At 35.3% G+C, this 11,735-nt stretch overlaps 1 protein-coding gene across 1 annotated transcript; it reads left to right on the forward strand.

Moving 5' to 3' along the window:
* Positions 1-6,113: 6,113 nt before the first annotated feature.
* On the forward strand, positions 6,114-7,433 carry LOC129302845 (acyl transferase 4). The gene is given in 3 exon segments (XM_054941709.1): positions 6,114-6,471; positions 6,474-6,526; positions 6,624-7,433. Coding segments are annotated over 3 exon segments (1,221 nt in total).
* The last annotated feature ends 4,302 nt before the right edge of the window (positions 7,434-11,735 follow it).

An 11,735-nucleotide genomic window follows, 5' to 3' on the forward strand; every position in this document is an offset into this window, starting at 1 on the left:
CCTTTTATTTTTTAAAAATCATAAAAAATAGAAATCTTTATCATTTTGGAACATCAAGATATCCAAATGTCTCTTATTTTATGTAGAAGTCAATGATTTAAAGAAAAATAAAAAACAAAATTGAGACATTGGAGCATTACAAGGGGCATTAGAGAAAGGTACATTAGAGGCCTCTAACCCCTAAGTTTTAGGGGTTGATTATAGTTAGCTAGCTCCTAAAATTACCAATTTGATTGTAAGTAGTAGGGTTATGCAAAAGTCTCGTAATCTGGTCCAACTCGATCTAACCCATGAAAACTCAATCCAGTCTAGTCCTATAAAATGTTGGTCTTATGGGACTAAAAAGACAAAAAAATAGGATTGATTTTTCAGGTAAGACTAGACAAGAGACCAAGCATCTGGACTAAGTGATCCGGTCTGGTCCTATATAATTATTTTAATATAATTAAAAATAATTTATAAATCATTAATTAATAAGTTTTGCATTTACACATCAAATAAAAAAAGTCATATTACCACATCATATATCCAGCTAACCATCTTGACATCTTCACTTCAGGCTTCAGCACATAGGCGCAGCTACTCAAGTCCCAATCCATATACGCACGTAGGCGCCGAAGCCCTAGCCCCTGCCTTCTCTCGTGCGCTACCTCCGACTACCGTCAATCACGTCGCCTGCCCTTGCTCTTCTCGCTTCATTCTTGCTCGAGCCTTGATCTCTGATTCATTGCTCTTTCTTCTTCATTCTCGCTCGACCCATTCTCCTGCCCACTGCTGCTCTGCCAGTACACCACCATCATCGATCTGTCTATTATTAGCATCACCTCTTGCATCTGATTCACCGTCGAGCATGCCACACCATCACCCGACCCTGCTCTCCATTACCCCTAACCTCTAATTCACCGTCGTTCTCACACATTCGAGCAAGCAATCGCCAGGTAAGTTTTCTCCCAAGTATGGCATATTCTTGTACTGACCCAAGTCTGGCATATTCTTGTTCTTTTTTCCCTTGTTTTTTTACTTGACTCTGCCTCATTATCGAATCTGTGAAAAACCATTGAAGTAGATGTGTTTTTTTCCCTGACTTTGCCTCATCACTCTGCACGATCCAAAATTTGTTGAAATTTTTTACATAGATTTGGATTGACTTGCCTTAGAAGTTGTTTAATATGGATTAAAATTTGTTACACAGATTTGGATTGACTTACCTTAGAAGTTGTTTAAAGTTTTTTCCCCATGTCTGTGTTGCTCTGTTAGAAGGACATTCCTGTGGGATGATTTTTATTAGTAATCACCTTATCAATTATGTGCTTTCATTTTCTGGCTTTTGTGTTCTCTAACACGATTTTGTGTTATTATAACTTGTCCATTTTGCTTCCTTTTTATCATTTTGCTATTATAACTTGTCAATTATATTTTATCATTATGAAGTGATGGATATTGAGTAAATATCCAGCATTGACCAACCTCAATCGTCTCCTTTCACTGGTGAAAATGTGAGTTCAACTCCTTCTAAACCATCTTTGACACCTACTCCTCCTCCTCAACCTCCAACTACTATGGAATGTCCTCTTTCTCTTATAACTATAACTAAAAGTGAAGCTATAGAAGGTAGTAGAAAGAGAAAAAATTCTGCAAGAAAGGTGTCAAAAGTATGGGAACACTTTACTCAGTTACCATTGGAGGAGACAAATGAAGAAGTTAGAGCTGCATGCAAGCACTGTAATTTAGATTATGGTTATGACCCAGGCAAGCATGGTTCAACATCCTTAAAGAGGCATATACCAAAGTGTCCTAAGAATCCACATAAAGCTACACAAATGACAAAGCAATTGATGTTGAATTATGTGACACAAAGTGGGCAAGAGGGAAGCTTAGTACCTCACACGTTCAATCAAAAAGGATGTCGCAGGGCTCTAGTTGAGTTCATCATATGTGATGAGATGCCATTTAGGCTTGTTGAGAAGGAAGGCTTTAAAAAGTTTGTGAAGGAGTTAGAACCACGATTTCAAATCCATTTAAGAACAGCAGTGGCTAGAGATGCCTGGCAATTGTATCTTGGTGAAATTAGAATCTTGAAAAATTTATTGAAGAAGTGTACTAATCGTCTTTGCCTCACTATAAATTGCTGGACATCAGTTCAAAACTTTAATTACTTATGTTTGATAGCCCATTTCATTGATAATGATTAGAGCTTACATAAGAAGATTCTTAGTTTTTGCATGGTTGAGAATCACAAGGGTGATACGATAGGCAAGACAATTGAAAGGTGCTTATTAAATTGGGACATACAAAATGTGTTCACCATAACTATGGATAATGTAACTTCTAATGACACAACCTTGTCTTACTTGAAAAGGCGTCTAAAGAATTGGAGGGGTCTTGTTTGTGGTGGTGATTATCTTTAACTACGGTGTTCTGCACATATTCTTAATATAGTTGTTAATGACGGGTTGAAGGAGTTGAAAGATACTTTTGAGTCTATTCGAAATGCTATTAGATATGTTCGTTCCTCTCCTACTCGCTTGTAAAGATTTAAAGATGTTTGTGAATTGGAAATGTTGGACACCAAAAGTATTGTTTGCCTTGATGTCAGTACTAGATGGAATTCTACATATCTAATGTTGGATGTGGCTTTGAAGTTTCAAAAGGCATTTGAAAGATTAGAGGATGAGGATGAAGATTTTGTTAGTTACTTTAATAAAGGTTCAAAGCGTCATGCTCAGAGTGACTTTTCTTGTTTAGAAGGTAGCATGGATGCCTATGTTTATAGGCAAGGTGCTCCTGATGACAACATGGATGCTTTTGCTTACTTTAGGCAAGCTCCTCCTAAGCGTAATGGCCCTCCAAACAAACAAGCTTGGAATAAAGCACGGTTCTTTCTTAAGTTCTTAAAGGTGTTTTATGACGTCACTTTGTAATTTTCTAACACACTAAAAGTTACTGTACATACATGCTTCCATTAAATTGCTTTAATTCAAGAGTTGTTAGATGAGAATATTGAAAGTGATGACCCTCTTCTTAGAGAAATGTCTTTGAGCATGAAGAGTAAGTATAATAAGTATTGGGGCGTAGCAGATAATTTGAACCCTTTGTTGATTATTACTGTGATTCTCGATCCTCGATACAAGCTTACTTATATCAATCATGTATTTGATCAGCTTTTTACTACCCCTAACCTTTACATGTCTATGAAGAACAAGGCAAGAGACACTTTGTATCGCCTATTTGAGGAATACTCTGTAACAGTTGGTCTTGATACAAGTAGTTCTGGTAGTATCAACTCTCCAAGTGCTCTTGACACCAACACTTCAAATGCAAGTAAAGGTAAAAAAGACCCTGGTCATAGATGGTTAGCATCCCAGAAGCAAAAAAGCTCATCAGTTGATACCCAATCAAAGTTAGATAGATACCTTTTTGCTAGTACATCTGAGGACACCCCTATTGATGATGATGTTGATGATTTTGATATCTTGACATGGTGGAAGGTTAATTCTACCAAATATAGAGTGCTTTCCTTGATAGCACGAGATGTATTGGCTATACTAGTATCTACAGTTGCTTCTGAATCAGCTTTTAGCACTGAAGGACGTGTTGTTGATGATTATAGGAGTTCTTTATCTCTTGAGAGGATTGAAGCACTCATTTGTGCCCAAAATTGGTTAGTTGCAGGGCAATCTCTCTCAGAGTTTGTCTCCATGTTTCATGAGGTTGACAATTTTCAAGAGACTGATAATGTGGTTAATGTTGCAGGTAATATATTCAATTTTATGTCTCTTAATTTAATTTTTATATTGCATTTTTACACTTACCAATCACTTTATATATGTGTATATGATTTTTTTTACATATGCTTCAAGTGTTATTGATGCTAAGGAGATAATTATTTGAAGATTTGTTAAGTTTGTTTTTGTTAAAGCTAAGGAGATAATTACATGACAAATGTAATGTAGTGTTAAACTTTATTGAGTGTTTTTATTGAAATTATATATTTAAATCATTTGGAGTTTGGACTGTAACTGAAATATTATTTTCTTGATGTTAAAAATCATTATGAATTATGAATTTATTATGATTATAAGTGTTTTTATTATCTTAATTGAGTTTATTAGGTTGAAATGGATTATTGCTTATCATAGAGAAAAAAAAGAAAAAAAAGACCAAGTGAGTATTGGATTAACATGATCAGTCTCCCAATCCTATGGACCAAATTCGATCCTGTTAATATTCGAGTTTTCACAGGACTAGACAGGATTACGGGTTACCTAACCCAGTTCTTTTCATGAAAAGGACCAGACTCCGGGTTGGGCTGAAGTCCAGTCCCGTCCAGTCCTTTGTGTAGCCCTAATAAGTAGGTCCCAAGATATTTTTAAAAATACTGGAAGAGTACCACGAGTCTTGAAATTATCATACGATTAGTGCTTCCTATTAAAAATTGACCATGAATTGAAAATTACTCACATACATATAAGATTTGGAAAGCCCAGTGGTGAATTATCATAACTTGCAAACATTGATTTGGTTAATTTTCAATGCCATCTTCTCTCTATAGATTTTTAATATAAGAGAAATTTAACTAACTCTTAACTTACTAAAAATAATAGCTATATCCTTAAAAATTTCAAGAAAGTATGTAACTTTTTAATTTATCATTATTTGAATAATCATGATAAATTTTGTCTCAAAATTCAAACAATAATAAATGAATAGTGAATAAAATTGAAACAGTATCAAGTAATCTAGCTTTGTTTTATATCATTATCAAGGACAAGAATATCTTTTAAAATTTAATTTGCCTTGGAGATAATACTCATAAAATCATTATCAGATATGGAAAGCAAGACTGCATATTAAAAAAATACTCTACATTGATTCAATAAATGTCTGTTCCCTATTAAAAACTAGAAGGCAAGATTAATGGAAAATAAAGCATTGTCGAGTCTTGGAAGTTAGTTACTAAATGCTGTAATTTTTGAACAATTTAACTAGTTAAGTTTTAATATTTTTTTATTGAAAATGAAAAGTGAGTTAAAAGTGACTTAAAAATCACTGCCTTACAAAGGATCTTTTTAAGAGAGGATTTTTTATTTTGAAATGTAAAAGTATTGAACTGAATAATGTTTTTTATCGAGCAAAACATGTAAGTTTAACATTTCTCACTTTTACTTTAAAAATAACAACATAACAAATTAAAGAAGAGTTTCTCCGCTCGCCAACCACTCCCGGTTGGGTCACACTTATGAAGGCATCGGATATACCAAACAAAAGCAGTCAGGTGCCAAGCCCGGCCCGGAAGCTAGCCCATGGCCATACAACAGTAATGTACTTGTCATTGTCTATTATATATGGAAATTACTGAGTATATCTTGGACACATATTAATTATAGGTTTCGAAATCAAACAAACCTATAACACGTCCTTCAATTATTCTTCCACAAGTATCTGCATATTGATAAGTGGCTCCAGCTTAATAATGAACGTGTTTACCCTTCCCTAGTCATCTAGCAGATCAACATACTCATGCCAGACATCCTCCACAATTTCTCCTGGATTCCAAAGCATGTTAATATTTTCAGAAAATAAAGTCACATCTACAAAACAGGGTCACAGTGCTTAGCCAGTCGGCTGTCAAAATGGTATTCTCGTCTTATGAACATCATTAGTATAGTATTCCTGGTTTATACACACAGCACATAACACGACATGCAAGAGACATCGTACTCATAATTCTTACACTTTCTCTTGCTTTCTCGTCTAAATTACGATAGTTGCAACTTATAGGATGCGAATGAGAAGCCTTTATTTATTTTTCTGGCTCAGCATTTCTAGTTAGTCGTTGCAAATTTAGTGAATGTTAAGCAATACTTGCAAGATAATTTAATAGGACAAGGACAAGACAATCTATGAGATAAGAAGGAAGCAAAACAGAAGCAAACGCATTGTTTAAAGTATACCACTATACTTAGCGGGCTATCTCAATGTTCACCCCAACCACCCAAGTTGAGACTTAAAGGCCAAGAAGCCTAAAACATTGATTAAATACACACATCATTTTATGAAAAAGACCCACTAACATTCCCTCATCAGCTCTTCCACTAACATTCACAATTGCAATGGCTCTCCATGTGACCATAACCACACGTGACTTTGTGAAACCAGCAGAGCAGGCACCATCAACCATACTAGACCTATCAGTCATCAATAGATTACCGGTTCTAAGGTGCAATGCTCGAACCTTGCATGTATTCAGACATGGCCCTGAAGCGTCCACCGTCATTAAAGATGCCTTGTCCAAAGCTTTAGTTCCGTACTACCCTCTTGTAGGAAGGCTCTCTCAGCCTTCACATGGTCCCCTTCGCATTGAATGCTCAGGCGAAAGAGTGTGGTTCATTAAGGCATCGGCCCCTTGTACCCTTGCTTCTGTCAATTACTTCGATGACGTTCAATCTATCCCGTATAATGATCTTTTTCCGATCCTATCCCTGACACTGAGATTGAAGGCATCGACCCCCTCATCAAAATACAGGTATCAAATTACTGGGAACTCCCTGCTCTAGACTTCAAATCCATGCATGAGAGTTTTAATTAAATGATTTTGTCTGGCACATTGATATATTTTTCAGGTGACACAATTTGGTTGCGGGGGATTTGTGATAGGCCTAATATTCTGCCATAGCGTATGTGATGGCCTTGAAAAACCAAGCATAACTCTAGTATGGCACAAGGACTTCTTTCCACTTACACCTAACGAAGAAATTGTGGCTGCATTGCCAAAAATGCCATCTGGTCCACCACCAATTCTACAGTATAGGCTAGAACATGATAATTTAGACATACCCACAGATCACGTTCACCGACTTAAGTGAGAGTTTCAGGAAGTAACTGGAGAGAATTATTCTGCCTTTGAGGTTGTAGTCGCAGGGCTTTGGATCAGTCGAACTAGAGCTATAAACTTGGATCCAAAGACCCTTGTGAAATTAATCTTCTTTGCCAATTGCCGTCAGCTCTTGAAGCCACCTCTGCCTCAAGGCTTCTATGGGAATTGCTTCTTCCCTGTGACAATTACTATTCCATTTGAGTCGCTTACATGGACATCGATTATCGGAGCAATTAAGATGATTTAAGAAGCCAAGGCTAGGCTTCCTGTGGAGTTTGGTAAATACTTGAAGAGTGAGCATTTGAAAGACGGGGAAGACCCATTTGCTCCTCCACTGACATACACAACTCTATTCATATTAGAGTGGGGATGGCTGGGATTCAACTAGGTGGACTACCAGTGGGGGCCACCAATCCATGTGGTTCCCTTACAAGGCTCCAGTGTCATACCAGTTGGCATTATAGGGTCCCTGCCCCTGCCAAGGAAAGGGATTTGGTTGATAACTTGGTGCGTGGAGGAGGTGCATCGTGGTCCCTTCCTTGATCACGTGGCCTAATGGACAAACTGATAATAGAAACTAGTCTGCCGCACCACCTTTTAAACGTATCAATATTCCTCAGAATAAACCAACAACACAAAAATGCCTGAGTCTCTGTAAGACTGTGACGCTGAGGGCAAAATAAATTGTCCGTTTAGCATGAAGTTATGGGTATATCTGTTCCTGTTTCTTTATTATCTCAATACATATATGTTGTCCAATCTATATGTCTAGAATGAAATAAGTTTGACACTGGGTATGATCATTACTCCTGATAGAAGAGGTATCTTGGTGATCACTGATCAACTTAGAATAGGATGTACCTGTGCCTCAGTTATTGCGCCGCTTAGTTTTTCCAAGTTTTTTATTTGGAAAAACTAAGCTACAGAAAGCTGGATGAAGAAACAAAAGTACAAAACAAAAATGAACAAGACTTGGAACAAAACCAGGAGAAAAAAGTAGGCCACCTTGTTCCAAAATTTAAATGTCTATTTGCCTCACCCCTCGGGACAAAAGCCATCCCCCCAAAAATACAATCAATATTTATCTTGTAACAAGCTACAAAAATAGTCGTGGGAATGTGTTATTTAACTAAAAATATAATTCAATCCCTTGGTCCATTATATTGATAATAACATGTTATTTATTTATGTGTGTATAAGTATTCAGTCATTTGGCTCTAACTTTATAAGAAATGAAACAATATCCGGATCACGTGGTGATTGAGGTTAATCAGTTGATAGTGAATAAAGGTCTGAACTTTAATCTAATAGCAATCTATAATGCGTTTAGAAAATTTCAAATTTAAAGTATATGAATTATCCTTTATACATGCAAACCCAAAAAAGGAGGAGGAGGAGGAGGAGGAGGAGGGAATCAAAAGAGGTTATTGGTGTCATAAAATATGCTCCCTTCATTTAAAAATATAAAGACCTATTTGGTATATTTTAATTGAAGAGGATGAAAATGGAATTGATAGTGAAAATGAGATTTTAACTTTTTCATTTTTTACCCTTCCTCTCTCATTTCCTTATCGTTGTTCTCATATCTCAGGAATTGTAGCGAGGACCCATTACACCATATCAATGCCCTTGTGGAGGTACTTGGGTGAAGAGGACATTGCAATTCCCTTGATTATCTTCAAATGGAGAAACCATGAATAAAACATCGTAACAGCTTGAATTTTAATTTTTAGTTAAATTGATAAAATAATCAAGTTTAATTAAGTTAAATAGAGTTAGAGGATGGTTGGAGAGGGCTAACAAGCTTTATTGGCATGTGGTTGCAGCTTGAAGATGGAGTCTGAAGAGAATTTGAGGCACTTAGGCTTCAAAGGGATAAGGGAATTCAAAGGTTCTTTTGTAGTACTATGCACCATGACGCATAGCCTATTTTTTGCAAAAATAAGATGCAAAATGATGTGAAAAATAGAGAAAAAGAAAAGAGGAAACTAGAAAGGAGAAGGAGAAAACTTAGAGCCCTGTTAGGGCTTCATTTTCAGGAGGTTTGGAGACATTTTGAAGCTATTAAATCATAATGGTAAGTTTCCTAACCTATTCTACTCCTTTTCCAACACATTTTCTAAAGTTTTAAATTAGGATTTGTCAATGAGAGATAATTTTTAGTCCATATAAATTATATGTCCGAACATATTAACTTAAATAGAGTTAATGAAAGTTATTTGAGTTTTTAAAACCATTAATGAAGAGTTTCGTGAATTAATGGCGATGAGTGGACATTTATGTTCGAAAATATGTGATTAAATGTGAGTTATGAGGGTTATTAGGTGACATTAATGAACTTAGAAGAATTTAATAAAGTTAGTGGAGGTTAATGTATGATAAGAAACTTAATGTACAAACTTGAATATAAAAGATGAAGGTTTTAGATTATTTAAGTATTGAAAATTTAAAAGCTTGAAGCGTGTGAATAGAGACAATGATGAATTTGACATGATTAATTGTAGATTAATTATTCATGCACCATCATGGGCTTTAAAGCAAGCTTGGAACTATATATTAAGGGATAAACATCTGACCTCTCAAAAGTTTAAAGTAATTGAAAAAATTTGTTTTACGTGATTACTTGTTAACTGATTTATATTTCAAAAATTAATAATGTGATTTAGGTGAATATCTTGTGTGGTCATGTATATGTGCCAAACATGTGATATGTATGACATCCTAGAGAATTTAACCCCTAATTAATTGAATAGATAAGGATTAATTAAGTAAATTAACATGGTGTGTGGTTACAAAGAGTTAATGGGTGTTTTAGGTTGTCATTTCAGCTTTATGATTGAGTCCAAGTGTAACATCCTCAATTTTAAATCCATATTAATTAAGCTTAAATAGATTAGTAAAGTGAATCATTAAGGTGTGTGGCCAGAGAGGCCTAACGTGCGTGTTTGTTCTCAATTTTAGTACTAAACAAGGGTTTGAAGGAGAATCGGGTCACTTAGGAATAAAAGAGGAAGAATTTCTGAAGCGAGTGATTCTGTGCCATATGCCGTGGCGTGGGATTAGTCTGCCGCGGCGCATGGGTTCACATGCCTGGAAGAAGCTCTCTGTACCATGCACCGCAGCACATGATCAGAATTTTACTGTAATAAGTTGTGAACCTAAAGTGAAAAAGAAGAGGAAACAAAAGAGAAAAAGAGAGTGGTAAAAAAGCTAAGCTAGTGCTTGAAGAAACTGACTATTAGGAGTGATTTGGAGCTCATAAACATCTAAGGTAAGCTTTCTTGCTTAAATCTTCCTCTCTTCTTTCATTTTCTTGATAGTAAAGGTTAAGGTTTGATTGTTAATGGTGACTTTCGGTCCCTGGAAGTTAAGAGCTCGAAGCCATTGACTTAAAGAAAGTCAATAGGGGTAGATTGAACTAAATAAACTTGATATTTATAGTTTTATGATGATTGGTAGTTGGAAGACATTAAGTGTCCAAAATTTTCATAAATTTGGTGGTTAAGAATAATATGACTTCATTAATACCCATTTAAGAGCTCAATGTTTTAAATGAGAGTTATAGGAAGCTAAGAAACCTTATGAGTACTTCTACATAAGCTTAGAATAAAACTTGAGTATTAAGAAATGATGAAATGCTAGTGAAAGATAGTATGGTAAATACTTGTAGTGTAATTACCATTGACACCATTCAAGCTTCTTAAAAGTTTCGGGATCTAATAGTTGAGGGGTGAAACCATTAACCTTTCAAAGGTTTGAGGTAACCGGGGGGGAATTCTATCTTATGCTTGTGTGTGACAATTAGTTTATTGATTTATGAATTATCATTTAAAATGTATAAAATAAAAGAAATGCAAGTGTGGCTTAATTTGTGAAGAAATTCACTAGATCAAATTTGTGAGTTTTATGCCTTATAATGTAAAAATTTACCTTGAGAATAATAGTGGTGGATTTTCATATTAATATTTATTAGGAGTGTAATGATTTCTATAAATTGAGAAGTAAAATGAATATTTGTTTAGAAAAAGTTCAATGATGCTTGAAAATAGGGAAGTTTAATGATTTTAAAAGTGTGAGGTACAATGAAAATAGGAAAGTTCAATGATTTTAAAAGTATGAGGTATAGTGATTGTGAATTGAGAGTTCAACAACTTGTTTAGTTTTAAAGTTCCATGAAATGTGTTAAGAAGTCCAATAATTGTGTAATGTGAAGTTTTATGAATTTTATATGTGTAAATTATCGCATGAATGTCCATTGCATGATCAAGAAAGGCGGGAGTTCGCTTAGAAAGCGGAGTAGATGATAAATCCACACGGTAAGGCCCTATCCATGTGATGGATTGCCTAAATTGATTCTATTCATATCGTCCCACTTGTTAAACGAAGGACTGTCCCACTGGTTTAACGAGAGACTCGAACCTAGTTAGCTATCCACCGATTCAATGAGAAAGTTAGTCTAAGGTATATGATACCCCATGGTGAGAGAAATGGGGGAAACCGTGATCCGTAAGTGAGATGGGTATACCTTGGTCAGGTAATCCCCTCACAAGTGTTTAGGTTAGGAAAGTCAAGAAACATAGACGATCCCATTGAGTTATAGCCCATGGTTTCATTTCAGAGGAATAAGGAGGATATAAGAGAGGCATGATCATGCATATATATTGATAAAAGGCATTGGTTGTCTATGTTGAATCCATAATATAGATATGTTGAGTTGAGTAATAATTTTTGCCATTACACTTGTCAATGATTTGTGTGAGCAATTCTATTTATATGAAAGATGCTAAAGGCATTATTTTTTCAAGTGGATGCCATTATGTGAGTTAAGTTGTGAATTCTTAATTTTAAATGTTTTTCA

Source organism: Prosopis cineraria, unplaced genomic scaffold (assembly GCF_029017545.1).
Source record: "Prosopis cineraria cultivar Desert tree isolate PC_DT_omini unplaced genomic scaffold, ASM2901754v1 PC1, whole genome shotgun sequence".
Classification (NCBI taxonomy): Eukaryota; Viridiplantae; Streptophyta; class Magnoliopsida; order Fabales; family Fabaceae; genus Prosopis; species Prosopis cineraria.